At 47.3% G+C, this 19234-nt stretch overlaps 1 protein-coding gene across 2 annotated transcripts in view; it reads right to left on the bottom strand.

Annotated features, from left to right (window-relative positions):
- The window catches only part of MAMDC2 (MAM domain containing 2), a 145434-nt gene extending 126582 nt beyond the window's left edge, over positions 1–18852 (bottom strand). For both annotated transcript variants that reach the window (XM_046023487.1, XM_046023488.1), the window contains exons 1-2: positions 18716–18852; positions 18262–18375 (exon numbers count right to left, since the gene is read on the bottom strand). In XM_046023487.1, the coding sequence (XP_045879443.1) occupies positions 18262–18375; positions 18716–18749 (148 nt within the window). In that variant the 5' untranslated portion in view covers positions 18750–18852. The remainder of the gene's footprint in view (positions 1–18261; positions 18376–18715) is intronic.
- Between the last annotated feature and the right edge of the window lie 382 nt (positions 18853–19234).

Consider the following 19234-nt stretch of genomic DNA (forward strand, 5'->3'; position numbering starts at 1 on the left):
TCCTGTGGGACCTCAGGGCCTCTCCCTCACCCAGCTGCAGCTACACGGACCTCCCAGCCGCTCCCCAAACACAGCATGTGCTGCACTCACTCCCTCTCGCTGCAGGCTTGGGTCAAACATGTCCTTTCCGGAGACTTCCTTTCTGCCCACCTGAGCCAAAGGCGCCACCCTCAGCCTGTCCATTTCTCACCACAAAAACTTCGACCCTGTGCCACATCATACTCCCGTTTGTTGTGCCGTTATCTCCAGCTCTCCCCACCAGAATACAGGCTCCAAGGGAGACAGAAGACTATTCTGCTTACTGCTGAATCCCCAGCCCCTGGTGGATGTAGGTAATTCTTGCTGAATGAATGAAAAGTCTGGTCTTGCTGAAAATTCTCAAGTACCCAAGCAGCGGGAAAGTTTATTCTGATGGAAACTGCTCCCTCTTTTCAACAGTCTAGGCCCAGAGCAGCAATACCTGTGCCCCAGATAAGAAGGCCATGCCTGAGTACCTGGGAGTCTCAATCAGTTAAGCATCCACCTCCTGGTTTGGGCTCAGGTCATGATCTGGGTCGGGGTCATGAGATCGAGCTCCGTGTGGAGTCTGCTTGGGATTCTTTCCCCCCTTCTTCTCCCTCCCCCTCTGCTCCTCCCCCTGCTCTCTCTCCACAAGAGGCCACACCTGTAAGAAAGAGAGGCTCCTCTGCCCAGTGCCTCACTGGCATGGCACCAAGGCGGTGGGTGGGGGGGGGGGTGTCCCCTGAAGGTTCAGTTTCTAGTCCATCTGACCATTTATGGACCAGAAGCTCGTTTTCAACATTTTAATTCTGGACTTTGGAGAGACAAGTCTTTGGAGAGAGAACAAAGTTCCCCTGGAAGGGGTGATTATTCTGTAACTGAGCCTGTCTGCCGAGAGGAGAAGCTGCCCAGGAAACACTCAGACCCCGGACTCCTGTCTCCTTGCTCCTGTGGGCGACAATGCGACTATACTCCATGTACAGATTCCTCATCTTGCTAAGTCTTCAATGTCCCATATACAGATTGAAAACAGCATGGAAAAATGGGCTTAGCTGAAATAGAAGTAAATCTGACCTGCCGATCTTTTTGTTGGGCATAGAGATTTTTGTTGACTGTGAAACATAATGGTGACTTCAGCTATAAATATAGCATGCTCAAAATTAAACCCTTCTTTTTCCCACAGTTCATCTCCCAGAATCTAATTAATAGGTTCACAAATATTTGCTTGTCTTCTCTTTATCTACTTTGCCCTGGTGGGGACAGCAAGGAGGTATCTACCTGTCTCTACACATAGACACAGATTAATATATCTTCTAGCCTATCCTTTCAAAACAACTATTCTGATTTCTGGAAACAACAAAACTAAGGAAGGGGGAGAAAATAACAAAATGAAAGAGCAATTCCAGGAACCTTAGACTCTTAGACAACCAAGGGCAGTTTTTAATTTAGAGCTGAGCGTCCAAGAAAACTGGCCCTGGTGGGTAGACCTCTGTTGAGGCTGATAGGGAAGCTCTTCCAGGCTTGGGGGGGGCGTGACCAGCACAGCTGAATCAACACCTTCACGGACAGACTGACAGCAAGAAAGGACAAGAGCTGTAGTCCATCTGATTCATCAATGAGCTCCGAAGGGCAGCGTTTCACAGGATCATTAATGGCAGGTTTCGCTCACATGAGCCAGACACCAAATCTACAGTTCATCTGCTCAGCATGCTTTAAATGGTCTTACAGGGCTGGGACCAGGCAAGAAAGGCCAAGTGCAGGGTGAAGACTATCTTTGTTTAGAATTTTGATATTTTGTTCACCATGGAATTTTTGCACGACATCTATATGTTTTTTAAAATAGGCATTTTCCTAAAGAAGATGGACAGATAGCCAACAGGTACGTAAAAAGATGCTCAATGTCATTAATCATCAGGGAAATGCAAATCAAAACCACAATGAGGCGTCACCTCACACCTGTGAGAACAAGCGCTGGCGAGGGTGTGGAGGGAAGGGAGCCCTCATGCACCGTTGACGAGAATGTATGTTGGTGCAGCCACCGTGGAAAACACAATGGAGATTCCCCCCAAAAACTGAAAATAGAAATACCCTATGACCCAGTATTTCCACTTCTGGGTATGTATCCAAAGAAAGCAAAAAGACTAACTCGACAACTTATCAGTACCCCTATGCTTATCACAGCATTATTTATAATAGCCAAGATATGAAAACAACCTAAGTGTCCAACAATTAATGAATAAATAAAGGAATTATGGTGTATGTATATAAATACATACACAAAATGAAATATGATTTATGTACATATATGTGTGTATATATACAAATAATGGTGTACATACACACACACACACACAATGAAATATTCAGCCACAAAAGAGAATGAAATCTTGCCATTTGCAACAACATGGGTGGAACGCAAGCACATCACGGGAAACAAGTCGGACAGAGAAAGACAAACACCATGTGGCTGCACTTCTAAAAAAGAACCAAACAGCAAGCTCACAGAGACAGAGAACAGATTCGTGGTTGCCAGAGGCTGGAAGAGGGAAATGGTGGGATGGGGTCAAAAAGGTAAAAAAAGTTTTTAGCATAAATAAAATAAGATACATATTTTTAATATAATAATATATATTTATATATATATAATAATAAATATTATGTCTCTAGATGAGTGGCTTTTTATGATATTTTCTCTACTTCTGCACACAAGGCGGGGGGCCTCACTTGCCCCAGCCTGACGCCAGGCCCTGGTGGATGATGTGTGGAGCACTCTGGGAGGGCACACGGGGGGTTCAGAGAAGGAAGAGACGTGGAGGCTAACATCTAGAACCACAGTATAACAGGAGGGGAAACACACGTTCTAAAGTAAGGCCAATCAAGCTGAAGAGCGGTGAGCGCTTTAAGAGAAGTTCCGAAACAACACAGTGATGGTGCATCGAGAGAGGTGAGGCAGGACGGACCCCACACTGAGCCTTGCTGACCCTGCTTTGCCACGTCCAGCTGGGTGACACCAGGCAAACCACTTCACCATGAGAGAGCTGTCTCCTCATCTGTCACCTGGAGGGAAAGCCCTTCACCTCAGAGGGTGGTTGTGTAATGAGACAAAGCAACACATGTCACCCACGTAGGGACTCCTGAAAAATGGCAACTGTGGGTCTAGCAGACTTTGGAAACACAGATATAAAGTCTTGGTTAGGACACTGGCCATCACATACCTCTATAGAGAGAAGGCTATGGAAATGCAACATGTTACGTCTATTTTCACAAGGATGCATGAGGGCTATAGCCAGACAGTCATATCCATGATCCAGAAGCTTCTTTTCAAACTGCTTCAAGAGGTCCACACTGGGTTCTGTGTCACTCGCATTGTAAAAGAAAAATCTGTGATATGGGAGGACGTTTTCCATGTGATCTGGAGTTTGATCACCATGACGGATTTCAGGGATCAGCTTGGCTTATCTCAGGGGAAGAGAAGATTATTGAGACGAGCATTTCAATAATCTACGCACAGCCAGCAGCAGGAGGTACTAGCCAGTTTTCTGAAAAATCATTCTCAGATCACAGACTAGTGAAGGCTTTACGCTTCACACGCACACACTCACACCTTCTTACTCATGTTTGGGCAGAGACTTAGAATTTCATTTCTAAATGGTCTCTATCCTTTCTTTGTTGCAGGAAGTGCTTTCTACACTTGTCAAAAGAAGAAAATACCATCCCGTGTCTGCTAATGTATCTCCGATCTCCCAGAAGACACTCCCTCAAAGCCGCAGACAACGGGAATCCTGGTGGCTCTCCATCACAGGGGAACCAAAGCATGAATAACTGAAAAATTCACCTTTCCTGTCGGATGCATCTGCCTAAACATGTCCTTGAGGAAAACACATCACTTATGGGGAATGTGATGCTTAGGCTCATCTGGTATCTCTTTTCACTTAGCAGTCCTTCATACATTTGGCCTTCATACATTTCTAAGGCAGCATCTTCACACTGACTATCCATCCATCAAATATTTATTGAGTGCCTTTCACGCGGCAGACACTGCTGACCATGGGAGAACCCAAAGGGACACGTGCAGGACAGGCTCCTTGTTCTCCACACAGCTGGTAGTTTAACCATCGACAGGCAATATATACACAATCAAATATGCAAGAAAAATATCAGAGAGCTAATGTGCTCTAGCGAGAATTAAAATCAGACAAAGTGGTAGTGACCGTGAGAGGTCAAACTTGAGATAGGGTGCTCAAGGAAGAAGGAAGGCAACGTTTCAGCTGAGGCTGGAATGACAAGAAAGAGACAGCTAGGTGAAGGTCTAGGGAAGAGGGTACCACACATCCTCACCTACTTCATTTACCATGAATCATGTCCTGGGCTCCAGTAAATGGAGCTTGAGAATTGGGTACTGGGTGAGGCAATGAAGGCTTCACAGGGACATGGCTTTGATCTTGGCCTCATTAGCATCTCTTCCAGCTAACAGAGCCGTGCGCTCGCTGCTGGTTCCTGGGAAAAGGGTGAAGAAATCTACCCTTCAAGTTTTGAGGACCAGAAGATCTGAATATAGTGGTGGGAGCTTTCTCTTCCTTTCCACTTTATGGAAGCTGGCTTAGGAAGTGGGACATGGCATCATTGTTGTGATAATGGCCCTTGGTTCCCTGAATGAATGAGGAGCAACTAGTCTGAGGCTTGGAGGAGCGAGTCAAGGAAGACCGAGGGCCAGTGAGAAGAAACAAGGGGATGGCATGATGCCAGATGAAATGAACAGGAAGTGAGGGAGGAAGATGGGGGGAGTAGAGTTCAACAGGCTTTTACTAAATGTCTATCATGCTGAGACCAGGTTCTGGGGACACAAATCCTCAGCCTCAAGGGAGTTTGGGAGAAATATTTCACATGGATGATGGCAAAAGTGAGCAGGTGAGCCGCATCTGGTAAAGACAGAGGAGAAGAGGCTGGCTTGGGTAAAAAGTTGGTCACAGTCAGTCTCATATGAGAGACTGGAATTCTAGTCACTCCTAGAGGGCACCCAGCAGAACCGCGAGGCACTGGCTTGGGAGCACACAGACCTGGATCCAACCGATCCTTGCTCTGGCTGTGTGACCTTGGGCAGGCTGAATAACCTCACCGCTTACGCAGTGAGCCTCAGAAATCATACAAAGTTGTAACGAGTTTGGTTCAGAGATAATATGGGTGTGGTGCCTGCGACATAGTAAGCAATGGTCATTATTCCTATACCCTGGCCGAGCTTCTGACTGATAAGTAATTTCCATACTATACTCTCATGGTTCTGCAGAAGTAAGTGACTGATCACTTGAGAGTTGAATACCGACCCGCTCAGCGTGGTGTCTGTCAGGCCCTTGCATTTTACCAGACAGATACGGCGTTGCTGGTCTAGGGCTGTGCTTTGACTGTTGGCTACTCAGGATCCTGTTTTTATTTAGTCAAAGCTCAAGACCAGAAAGCATGCCTTTCTTCAGCTAAACGAGAAAGTTTTGTCAACGGTTCAGTTCTTGCCCAAAGTGCCAGGTTGCTGAGTCCAGAGAGCAGTGAAGGGGACTGATCACAGCTCTCTCAGCCTCCAGGAAACCATCTGTCACCCCCTGTTACCTACATGATGTCATCCTTGCCAGCTCTTGTTAACCTCTGAATTCCTAGGTCGTTTACATTTTCCTGGTCATGCCCTAGTCTCAGCAACACATGAGATAGTTATTGTTCGTATATCTTATTTCTTCTAGTAGATCGGCAAGTATCTGGAGGGCTAGCACAGGTAGACAAATGCCAAATGAATAAAAGAAAGCTAAAGGACTCACTCTGAATAATAGGCATAGACTCTCATTATTCCGTGGTGTCTTAAAACACATGTTCACATCCCACAGAACAGACTTTGGAAAAGTTAAAACAAACTCTCTGACCCACAGTGTCTTGGCTGTTAAGAGTCTCTTTGTCACTGGGTCGTTGTTAGAATTAAATGAGAGATGTGTGTTCCTATCCCTCAGGTCAACAGACATCACCCATTATAGAATGAACAGACAGAGAGAGATGAGCTCACCATCTGCCTTTATCCCAAGGGTTTCATCGACATTCAATCTGCATGGTGTCTCCTGCTTACATCTCTACCAATGTGAGTCCCTAATGTCTTTTGTAAACCCCAACCAGGCAAATATTACATTTTCTTTTCTTCTCTCTCTCTCTTTTTTTTTTTTTTTTGCATGAGATACTTGACTCATTTTCCAAACAAGACCAATACGGTTATCAAGAAACACAAGTTCTGCTGGAATTTGTCCAGAGAATGCAGGGCAGCTGTGGGGATGCTGTAAGTGGGAGACTCTCAGAGGAGTTCCCAAAGTAATCTCATTTAGAACTTGGAACCAGACAGGAGTTCTGCTGTACCAGGGCCCTGTGCCATTTCTAAAGGAAACAATTAATTTTGTATTTCCTCAAATTAGCATGTATTTGGTGGCAGGGCCCTTGTGTATGGAAGATTCTAGAAGAAATAATGTCCTTACTTAGTTCCCTTGGTCATTCATATAAGAACTCAAGTAGAAAGGTTTCTCACCTCACAATGTAGTGAAAATCAATGAATATATAACTGCTGTCTCCTTCACAGAACATAGATGGGAACCAGAAAATCTGTTACAAAAAATGGCCCTGCCACCCAGGAACGCTGTGACCTGCAATTTACGTGACTTTGGTTTGCCTCGCTTTCTTCGGCCCTAAAATGACGGTCAAGATAAGGCTCAACTCACTGAGGTATTGAGAGAATTAGCTATTATTATAACTACTATTATCATTTCTATCTCAAAGATCCTTGAAGACATCAGACCAAGAGAGAGTAGGAAAAGAAAAGTAAAATAGCAGAGTGGTTATTTTCTTAGTCTTTGGAGACAAACGGAGGTGAGCGTCCTGACTTCATCAATTACTTGCTCTATGACTTTGGAATGTAAACAAAAATCTACAAACCCACTTTGTTTGTCATGAGTGTCTTCCTCATTGGGTCACTGTAAAACTTCAATGAGATTACACATGCAGGCATCTAGCACATTGCTCGGCATATAATAATTGCTCAATAAATGTTATATAAAATAATTGCTGTTATTCATTTTTCTACTAGATATTTTTGGCCAACATAATCACCCAGTGCTCAGTAAATGCTTGCAAATACCACTTTGGTCTATGAGGGTTTTTTTTTTTTTTTAAATACTCTGAAATGAGATCTAAGGATAACAATAAAACAAGATCACTGATGTGTCCATTCTTAAAAGATTTAAATAATATGTGGCAGGCACCATCCTGAGCTTCTGGCTGAGGGTCAGTACCTTGATGGCAAGTCCCTCTGGAATGCACCCACGGGTTGGTGATGGAGAGACTCAGAGGAGATTGGAACACTCAATCCTTGCAGTTCACTCTGCAGTCCTTTCCCTTTGTCAGATGTCTACAAGGAAACATTCTTAAATCATCTGAGGCTCAGATGCATCTTTTGTGCATGACCGCGATTCACTGCCCATTTGAACAGAAAGACAGTGAATACTGTCTGGTTTTCCAAGACATTAATTTTCTAAGAATTCTTAGACTCCTAGGCTAATAGTACGCTCAGCAAGCTGTCCCTCATAAATGTGTCTAAACTTATTTCATGACAGGGACATAGTCACAAACTTATGAATGACTTCCTGATAACTGAGACAACAAATGAATGAAGTCGATTAAAAATATAAGCCATTTACACCCTGTTCCATCTTCCAGCAATTTTTAGCGTGAGCAGCTGCATTTGTGAGGAGGGAGGGGCTTGATGGATATTCGGAGGGACAGAGAAACTTTCTTAGCAACTGAGCTGTCCACTTTCAGCTGTTACATAAACAGGTCACCTTCATCCTGTCTCAAAAGATGCTTAATAGCATACTTGACAGACAAGAGGGCCCCCTGGCTCAAACTTGAACGTGACATTGTTGGTAATTATTGATATGCTTCTTAAATGGGGGATGCTCTAAACGCCTACGGTTTATGCTTTACAACTGCCTGAGTTCCCCTTTAAATTCAGCACCCATATATACTCTCTCTCTCTCTCTCTCTCTCTATATATATATATATATATATGGAAAGCAAAGAAGTCCTAGTCTACAAGCCCAAGATTAAAAATGAATCATACTTCATGTCAATACTATGCACCTTTAGATAGGTTATCTCCAACATCATTTCTCTTTTATTATACAACATTCAGTAGAGAACCGTGTGTATGTACTTTGTGGACTTCTTATGCTGACAACAAAGATGAAAATCTGCAGAGCTAATATATAACCTAGGATATATTTGGATTTTTTCCCCCCAGTTATTCCTAAGAATCAAATGTGAGTTCCAACGGGTCTGTTCTTCAGTGTTAATTCTTAAAAAAAAAAAAAAAGTAATAAGATACTAATGTTTAACTCACATCGTCCTCATCAGAACTTGTGGAAAAGAGAAACAGTCTTCAGGGACAAAAGTGTGATTTCAGATTCAGGATTTGTAATGGAAAGCCAAAAGGTTTCTGCAAAGCTTGTATTTTAAAATGGACTCATGCAAGGTCATAGCACGCTTCAAAAGAAAATGCTCTAGTCTATTATCCATTTTTAATAAAGTCACAAACATAGAAGAAACCTGTAGAAGTTTAAAAAAAGAAATCTTCAGTTATAGTTTCAGACAAGATGATCTTAATCATAAAATATTAGTAAGCAAAGAATTAGTAAGCAAAGAAGGTAGTGTCTCTGTCAAGTTAAAGCATATTAAAGTCATCTTCATTATAAGCGTGGCCCCAAATAACACTTTGGTTCTCCTTGGCAGTGAAGCAAAAGTGTTTCAAATAAGGAATGGAAATTTTTCTTAGCACAGAGCTAAGTTCTCTATCACACCACCGTACAGCAACACTGCCATTCTGTTAAGAGTCATAGAACGAGTACGTACCAACTGGCTCGTCTGGCAGGGCAACTGGCTTTCAAAAACACATTTATCTGTGTACTCTTTCAATTCCTTCCCTGTAGGAATGGATGAATCCGAAGTTGAAGAGTACTCCTTAAGACGGCCAAAGTATTTTAGGTCAAGCTATAAATTTTTCCTGACGTTCTCTGCCAAGATTACGCTGAGGACTGAGAAGAGAATCCTTAAAATGGCTCCAAAAGTAAACTCTCATCTGCTATGGAAAAAAGAAGTAAAATCCCTTCTCCTCATCTCTCTGCTTGATGCCTGTTTGATTCCAAAGGCTCCACCACAAGGCAGGGGCACGAGAGGTAGCTGGGACCAGGACCCCCGGAGCTGGGATGCCGGGACATGGCCACTATTCGCACAGGTCTTCCACTAGCTCTAGAAAAGCATGCATCTTGCAAGTCTGTCCTCCTTGGCCTGGACTTCTGCAAGTACAAAGGCACCACCTCTGATAGGAGGGAGCCCATGGCCAAGTGAAGCTCAAGTCGTCAGAGCCGGGTCGGCTGGGCTCCATATCTTGACTCTCTCCAACTGGGTTGCCCTGGGCCTGTGACCCTAATTTCTCTGTACCTCACTCCTTCTCATCTGCAGACAATGTGGTTATAAAGGACAATATCCACCCTCAGGATCATTGTGAAGGTCAGAGGTAAGGCCAACAAACATCCTTGGCTGGCGCCATCAACTGCTGCCTGCAGATCACAGAGCCGAGCTAGGTAAGGAGCTACCATGCAACCATTCCATTAGGTTCCATGCCACGCTGCTCACTGGGAACCACTCTTATAACACAAGGCGAATATGAGATGCCGTTAAAATTCCCTTATAACTAAAGATTCCCCTATCACTTATAAAAGGATTGCTTTTGTGTTTTAATAAGTACATTCCAGGATACATTATAAGTCCCAGAGATTCAGCCCAAGCTCCTATATCCTCTGCATTGACAGTAGAAAAAATTTTTTTTACACATTTTGAAGTTGACCTCATGTGTTCCTGAGCCATTGGGTGGAGGGCTCTTGGGTAGCATGGATTTGTGAGAATTCTATCTTCTCAACATTTCTGAATTGTCAGAGTTGGAACTGGGTCTGACACAGGGCTAGTGAGGATGTCTCCCCGCCCTGCTTCTCTCCAGAAGCATCTTTCTTACTGGTCCTTTCCCCTCACTCCATAAGCAAACTCCAGTCTCCTCTTCTTAAAAAACAAAGCAAAACAAAATAAAAACCAAAAACCTTTCATCTCACATTTCTCGGTGGGTCTGGTTGAATTTCGCTCTAAGAAAGGGAGAACACCCAAATTTCTTTGCTGAGATTTCCCTGCTCTCCGCATTTCCCCTTCACACTTTCGCCACGGTGTTCTGGTCCTGTCCTCCTCATTCCACGGAAACTCCATGAACACGTTGATTTCAACAGACAAGTCTGCTGCACACACCTCGGGGCTGCCCTGGGCCCCGTTGGTCACATGCTCCTTCTGAAACTCCCAACTGCTTTGGCCTTTGTGACTGTACTTCCCTAATTCTCTTCACAGGTGCCTGATTCCCCCTGTGCCTCTCCACCACCCCCTTCAGATGCCTAATCCTCACAGGGAGTTTAGGCCCCGCCCTCAGCCTGCTGTTGTTAACCACTTTGTACTTTCTCCTTGGGTGATCTTATCCCTGCTCAAGATTTCAACTGTCTTCTCCCGTAGTCCTGCCCAGACTGCACCTGACCTTCCAGTTCTGGCATCAGTGACCTCCACCTGGGTGTTTCCCATGCAACTCAGAATGGAACACATCTTCTGCCCTACCATGATACCACTCTTGAAATCCCTCAACTGTGGGCACCGCCAAACACCTGCCCAACTCCAAGCCAGGAGTCACTCTCCCTCTGACTCATCATTCCCAGCCTCTTCAATCATCAAGTCCTGTCCACTGAGTCTCCTTTTTTGGTGCTGAATTTACTCCCTTTCATCCTCACTGCCTTTGTCCTACTTCAAGCCCTCATCATCTCTCAGCTGGACCACGGGCCTGTCCCCTAACCAGCCTCCCCATTGCCAATCCTACTTCCCTCAGATCGATTCTCCTCACAGCTACTAGACTGGAGAGCTGGCCACGTCAGTACTCACACTCCACAGGACAGGCAGGTCCAGCAGGCCAGTAATGAAGACACACAAATGGTTCCTCCAGAAGGGTCTTGACTACACTTTGTATCTCTTTATTCTTGTCCAAACATAGCTCTCTAGACGTCCTGATGATTCAGAAAGCCAGTAACGTTCCAATAAATTCCTTTTTTGTTTAAATAGCCAACCTAGCCTGTTTGCAGTGAAGATATTTGACTAATGTATAATTCTGTTTGCTCTCTACCATAATTATAGATTTGTGTTCCCTCCTATGGGTCTACAGCTGCCAAGGGCAGGGACCATGACCACGACCATGTATGTATTCCCAGTCCTCTATGTACGCCAACTACTAATATAATTCCTGATGGATTTTAGTTACTCAAATGTAGAATGAATATCCTTAGATGTGTTTTCTGTAAAACGTATGATTCATTCATGATACTATGAAGTTATAGTACGTTTAGTTTTATTGTCTTATTCTTAGCCTCAGAATCCCCTCCAAACACAAATAGCATTCACACAAAGTGGAGAAGGCAAATATTCTGACAGATCTCACCAAATCAGTCACAAGCCCAATCCTTCGGTTTTCTCATTAGCAACAGCCATATGCAAGGGCCTCGTCTAAGAGCAGACAAATATCTCTACCTGCTTTTATCCATCAGGGTGGCTACTGCTGGTGGCTTACACTTGAGTTCCTTAGAAAATACAGCTTCCAAAAGCTAGCTCAAAGTCTGATAATCTTTTGCTAAAAATACTTTATAGACCAAGCAGCCTCCCTCCCACGGTTGCATTGTGCTTGTTTGTGATGGCAGAGGATCAAGGACTCAGGTAGCCCTGATGAGCCAATGATCCAAGGGTGATTTGTTCCTTGGAATGTCCAAGATGGAACAGACCACCTGTGGGTCAGGCAAGCTGAGACACTGCTTCCCCGTTATACTTGGAAATGACGACACTAGCTTCCAAAAGTCTTTGAAGTCCTATGGCAGGAAGGAGTATTAACACAACCTCTTTTACTACAGGGGAAAAATGTCAAAGGTTCTCTCTCTCCCCCTCTGTCTCTCTCCTATCAATCTCAATAAGGACTTTAGAGATTGATTAAATTCTAAGTGTTTGCTGATACCCCATGCTGTTTGTCAGGTATTGTGGGGAGGATGTGGCCAAGTGAAGGGGTGGGGACCTGACAAGGAGGTGTTAACGAGGAGACACATGGCCGGGAGTGAAGAGGGCCAGGGGAAGGGAGATGTTCATCTGCCAGAGAAACTCGGGGAATGTTCCAAGAAAGAGCTGGACCTTCAGGCATGCGTAAGGGTAGGATTTCAATAGGCCCGGGTGGAGCAGGGATTCAAAAGCAGAATACGGATGTGGAGAACAGTGCAAATAGGGCAAAAGGCAAGAAAGTAAAGGGCATGATGATGAACAGCACATTGGGGATTCATGGGAGGGAAGAGCAGATTTATAATTTGGGGCAAATCATGAGAGGCCTTGAGTGCCACACTAGGCAGTCTGCATTTTCTTGTGGGCAACTCATAATCAAAATTATCATCAAATTTTTTCTCCCAGCATATGGTAACCACAGCTGACTTGCACAATTATGAGAAGGGAAGCATCCTAAAACTCCTTAGGTGCCTTGTGGGGGATGAGGGCAGGAACAGGGTAGCCCCTTCCCATTGAGTGACTCTAATTTGAGTAGGGAAAAACCCAGACGGCATGTTGGCTTTGACAGGAAGGGGGTTGGCCAGACAGAGCCTCTGTCCAAAGAAGTCAATCAAAGCAGAGAGGAATAGGCAGATATAACCAGTCCAGGGAGGTTAAATCCCAAGTGGAGGGGCAAGGTAAGAGAACACAAGAACCCAAACGGATTGATAGGGAGGCCAAGGGGTAGGGCCCAGGCCAAAAGCTTAAGGGATGGGAGATCCATTTGGCTAGGGGTCTTCTAAAGACTTTATGCCATCCATCAGACAGATACTTATCTTTAAGGGGGCAGAATGAACCAGAAGCACACATGAAAATGGATAAGGGCTTTTTAATCATCCAATACTAGATACAGCAAACTCATCCATTCAACAAATATTTATTGAGCACCTACTATGTGCCAGGCCCTTTTCTATATGCTAAAGAATGCGGGCAGGTAGGATACTGACACATCTGAAAGAGTGAGTCAACACGCAGTATGGTGTAAAACATCAGGTCTGTGGGTTTGGTAGGCCCAAAGCATGTACCTTTGGAATTCGTTTGCTACCATATGTATGAAATATAATTAATTCTCTGATAGAGACTTTCCAGCATTTTATAATTAATACACCAAAGCCTCAGGGTCCAGGACCCACGGAGACAGGGATGTTAGGAGAGGGGTAGCAAAGCTAGAGCAGAGGGTAAGAGGAGAGCCAAGACACAAGGCCCTGCCGCAGGCTGCACTGCCTTGGTTCATGACCAAGACTGCTAGCCTGTCTGGGCCCCCACGTGCTTCTCCGTAAAAAGAGGAGTTTGCACTGAACCACTTCCAAAGCCCAGTTCTAGAATCTAGTATCCCAGGGAGGGCCAGGGCAGAGCTAAACTGGGCTCAGGCTCAGCACATGAGAGCTCTGGTCAGCCTGAAAGCAGGAGCCAGGACAGCCCCCGGGAATGGCCTGGGATACTGCAGGAGTATCTTCAGCCATTAGCTGGGGCTGACATGCAAGGGTTGACATGACATTGACATGACCAGGTCAGTGCTGCTCTCCAGTCTCTACACAACATGGGGGTGTGTTTCTCCTTAGAGAGCACTGGGAGACCAATATGCAGAGGCAATGCAGGTTCCAAGCCGGCCACGGGGGCAGGAACTGCCTGATGAACTTGTGACGTCAGGGTAGGATGCTAAGGCGATCAATCCCCCAGAGCCAGGAAAGGAGCTAGAATTCACAAGTAGGGAAGACTGTTCCCCCTCTTCCAGGAAGTCCACTTGGGATCCCAGCCAGACTTTTGTCTCTAGCTGAAATACCAGTTTCAAGACAGAGCACAGAACCAAAACTCAAGTGGCCAAGTAACCAAAAGAGAAGGAACGGGTTTGGATAAAGAAAGGGGGTGTCGGAAAGACATATGCATGTGATTTCAGCACTCTCCACCATGTCCCCCACTTCACCCCCTCATTGTGCCAAACCTCATAGCCAGCCTTCCTGCCTCAGATAGCATCACTCGCTCCAAGGTACAAATACCATCCGGACTCTTCTGTATTAGGCAATTTCTCAAACCCCAGCCCCCACCGTTGTACAAAAAACCACATTCTCTACCACAAGTGTTTTGAATGTCCTTGGTTCCTGCTCAGTCACCGGACACGTTTCTGTATTTATCGTCCTCTTCCAGGTGGCTTTCGTGTGCCAAGCTGCCAATTAAGGACTACTACCTGCATTGGGTTTTTACCTCCCTCCCTTCCTCCGTTCCTCCAACAGCTTCCATATAGAGTCAGGTTGAAGGTGCCAGGCCAAGGTGTCCAAAATTTAAAGAGTGGAGCCAAGTCACCCGATGACTCATCTGATGGTGACCCTTCCACTATAAGGTCAACGTAATGGGCTCCAAGAGTTCTCAGCCCAAGGGCCTCTGCCCCCACAGCTGGCACTGGGAAAATGGAACCCACAGTCTTTTTTTTTTTTTTTTTTTTTAAAGATTTATTTATTTGACAGAGAGAAATCACAAGAGAGGCAGGCAGAGAGAGAGGAAGGGAAGCAGGCTCTCCGCTGAGCAGAGAGCCCGACGCGGGACTCGATCCCAGGACCCCGAGATCATGACCTGAGCTGAAGGCAGCGGCTTAACCCACTGAGCCACCCAGGCGCCCCTGGAACCCACAGTCTTGATCTCACCTGAGGACTACTGCCCAAAGGGCTTCCCATAGTCTCTGAACTGTGAATGGATAAACAAGCATTTTTCTGAGGATGAATGAAAGAATAAAGAAGATTTTCATAGGATTCAATGCACCTCTTGTTTCCCGGATTTCATTCAAACCTAAAATTTAGAAGTGAATTCAAATTTGAGTCTAATGTAATCTCACTTCCCATGACAAATCAGAGGAGATAAAATATTCAACTGGGCCTCTGTTGGCAAATCTAGAAAGTAGAAGGGGCTGGGTTGCTGCTCCCGGTTACCTGTCACCCCGTTTCTGGGGGCACCCTCCACTCTGGTACACAGCCTAAGCAAACGCCACTGGTCACAGCTCAGCCATCCTGTGCCCAGTGGAGATCAAGCATATTTCAAGATGGCTATGAGCTAGAGACACTGGAATTGAAACTGGAGATTGTTAGAGACCTGATACTCTGCATAAACCAAGAAGTGGACCTCAAATATAATTTGGGGCAGCTGAGGAGACCTTTCAAGAACGGGACTTAAGTAACTACCCCCAGATTTGATTTTCCAGTAATGTAATTCTAATTTGCAGATCTGTTCCTCTACTTAAGTCCCTGCACTGAGCTGTAGCATTGTTCTCTCCACGGGCATGTTAACCTAATAGAGAAAGTGCCATCTGTATTCTAATACTCGTGAGCAAAAGTCTCTGAAACCTACAACTTTCTATGGTGGATCAGACACACAGAGGAGGATGGAACCAGTTTCAGAAGGTTTCTGCAGCAAGGTGAAGGAAATGTGTAGAGAGGCTTGGAAACAGCTTGCCCAACTGCCTGTTGCCTGTGATGATTTTATCATCTTTAATTTACCAACCTGGAGATGAGTTTATAACGGAAATTCTTTGTGTTGGCCTCTCAGCATGCACCCAGAGCAGCTGGCACACACCTCACTGCCCCTCTGGAGGGCACTTGCTTATGTCCAAGTTCTGGCCTTTGAAAAATTCTGTATGAGAGGGACGGAGACAAACCCGGCCTCTTCTGCCTGGAGTGCTCAAAGAATGAATTAACTTTCCCCAGCCAAGCCAGTAGTCCTGATCCTGAGCCAGAAAGCAGCGGCCGTTAGAAGTTAGAAAGCAAGCAGAAAGGACAGCAACAGTGCTCCCATTATAATATTAAGCCACAATCACCTTTTCCTACAATCATCTTCCTGTTTTCCCAGAAGGGGCACTGGTTAACTGCCACTCTGAGGCAGAGGTGCAGCCCAGCGCTTCCTGTGGGTCTGGAAGTCTGGAAGGCAGGGAGCTCGGGCGGGCTGTGGCACGTCCCCTGACCCAGGAGCAGCCTGGGAGCGCCACCATGCTGGGGGTGGGGGCTCAGAGACTGAGGCTCCTGGATGAAGGGTGATGTTGGTTTCCTTTCTTTGGGGCCAGGACCAGGGTGAGGCAGGAGAGGTGTGTAGGGAATAAGATTAAAGGAGGTTTTCACTCTCAGGGTCACCTAAGTGGCTCTTTCTTCCCAGTCCAGCCCTGCTCAGGTCCCCTAGTGCTGGGGGATGTGTGTGTGTGTGTGTGTGTGTGTGTGTGTGAATGTGTACTGTGGTCAGTGGTTCTCAAACATGGTCTCCAGACCAGCAGCAGCAGCCGCACCTAGGGACTGATTTGAAATGCACATTCTCAGGTCCCATCCCAGACCCACTGAATGTGACACTCGGGAGGCAGGGCCCAACAACCTGTGTCTTTAACTCGCACATGAGGTAACTCCCAAGTGGCTCAAGTCTGCCAAGCGCAGGGCTAGAGAAGAATGCTCTCCGAAGCCCGCCCCATGGCCCGTGGGGGGTGGTGTCTCAAAATGCTTCACCCACAGCAGGAGCAGGGAAAGAGTGGGGTGGCAAGATGATAGGGACCTTCCTAAGGCCATCGGCAGGGTAGGGATCCCTCAGATAATAAATCAGGAACCACTTTTCCCCCCAGCGTTCCCCAAGAAAACCATCGTAGTCAAGACCTGGCAACTGTTGGCAATAAAGGCTGCTACTGAGCTCGTCCCTGCCCGTGGCTTCCCCTTAGCCAGGCAGCCCCGAGCCAGGGGCTGAGTGACACTGTGTGTCAAGGGCCAGACACTCAAACATTCTTTTTTTTTTTTTTTAAAGATTTATTTATTTATTTATTTGACAGAGAGAGAGAGAGATCACAAATAGGCAGAGAAGCAGGTGGAGAGGCGGACCAGGCTCCCTGCTGAGCAGAGAGCCCGATGAGGGGCTCGATCCCAGGACCCTGAGACCACGACCTGAGCCTAAGGCAGAGGCTTAAAACCCTGAGCCACCTGGGCGCCCCCAGACATTCAAACATTCTGAGACTGTGATGCCTCCTTTGTAAACGGGGCTACAGTCACCCACGTGTGAGGGGCCGAGAAGCTAGTGCGCAAGCAGCCCAACAGAAGTGTGGGGCAGAGCAGACTGTGGTGAGAGGTGCTCAGCACTGAGCAGGGGTTCTGGGCTCCGCCCTCCTCCAGGGAGCCAGCTGGGATGCCTTGGGGATTGAGGACAACTCAGAGGGGAAGGAGGTTGGCCAAGCTCCTTTATGCTACAGCATTTTTAAAAGGCTATTCCCCAGCCCAAATGGCCTGGGGCACCAAGCTTCTAAAAACACAGAGTGAGGGAAAGGAAAGAAGGGGCTCCCTGGGCCTGCCGTTGGGCGCTGAGAACTGCTTGGTTTTTTGTTTTGTTTTGTTTTGTTTTGTTTTTTACCATATAATGAAGGGTAAGAAGAAACATCTAAAGACCCACATTTAAACTGTCACCAGAACCCAAACAGTATGTAGTGGTGAGACAGTGACCAACACCCGCCAGCCCAGTGACCTCAGGCGCACAGTCATGGACTTGGTTTCCTCTTTTGCCAAGTGCTGGATGACAGATACACCCGCAGCAAGAGGATGGAGTCACACGACAGCACACTTAGGCGTGACATAAACACGAGGCTTAGCACTCTGGTCGTTGGCAGAACCGGGAACCCCTTCTGTGGGGTGAAAACTAGCCCCCATCGGACTTGCCCAGCTCCTGAAGATTCTACTGAGTAAGCAGAGGGGCCGATGACGTGCAGAGGGCACGCAGCTGGTGGGTGACAATCACTAGCAGCATCCCCTTTCTCCCTGACTTTAGGAAGTGCTGGGGGTGGGGGAGGGCAGACATTCTCAGAGCTTCTCCGCCCCTGCCCCGCAGGTCAGGTAAACAAAGGACGCCCCGGCTCCCCCCCACCCTTGTCCTCCCCAGCCATGTGTGCAGCGCAGTTGAGGGTTGGAAGGAGGATCCATGACTCACACTTTTCCTCCGGAGGGGATTTAACTCCAAGATAACATTGCCCTTGAGAAAAGGCCAACCAGCAAGGAGGAAAGTTCATCTCCGGGCCCCTGTGCCCGGGAGCCCCCTTACCTTCCTCGTTTAAAATCCAGGGCAGGAACGCGTATACCGAGTCAAAGCCACAGGTGTTTTCTTCAAAGGCGCAGGACCCGGCGGGCAGATCCAGAGCACCAGCAAGCTGCAGGGCTGCGGGCACAAGACGAATTTCAGTTCTGGATAGGGCTGGGAGCGTCTGCACCAACTCGGGGCGCCCGCGGCAGGGGAATGGGGCCCTAGGTTAAAGTGAGAGGCATGCACACGGGAATGGCTGGAGAGGGAGGCATTACTACCCCCTCCCCTCTCCGACGCTTCCAAGGTACGACGACCCCCATTGCCACCCCAAGCTCGGGAAGGGGGTACGGCTATCGAAAAGGACCCGGAGGCGCCCTCGGATGGCCCGGCCAAGGACAGCGAGCCCGGGAAAGGGGGCTGCGGGAGCGGGTCACGAGGGCGCCCCCCGGGGGTCCCCCTGGGTCCTTGCACTTACCTTGCATTGCCAAGAGGACGGCCCTTAGCAGCATGGTCGCGCTTCAGGGAAGAAGGACGACGGGAAAGGGGTGCAAGCTGCCAGCCCGCTGGGACCCGCGGCGGTGAACCGGAGCGGGAACGCCGGGGACCCGGGGAGGGAGAAGTCGAGAAGCTGAGCGTACACTTGCAGCTGCCCAACTTTGCGGAGCGGCTCGGGAAGCTGCGCGGAAAGCTGGGAGCGCTTGACTGGAGCGCGGGCGGCGGGTCAGATAGCGTCCCGAGTGAAGCCGGTTCGGCACACAGCTGGTCCAGGGCGAGGATGGGGCTGGGCGGGAAGAAGACAATTGCACACTTTTTGAAAAACCAGCAAGGACTGGCTGGGATGCAGCGCCTCAGCTCAGGTTTTAAAGCTTGGGACCAGACCCCTTGCAGACACTTGGAGGGGGCAGGCCTTTGAGCAGCCCCTCCGATGGGCCGGGACTGGAGGCGCCCTGCCCCGCCCATCGGCGGTGGGAACCAGCTTATTTCTGGGGACAGC

The sequence above is a fragment of the Meles meles genome, chromosome 11, assembly GCF_922984935.1.
Source record: "Meles meles chromosome 11, mMelMel3.1 paternal haplotype, whole genome shotgun sequence".
NCBI lineage: Eukaryota > Metazoa > Chordata > Mammalia > Carnivora > Mustelidae > Meles > Meles meles.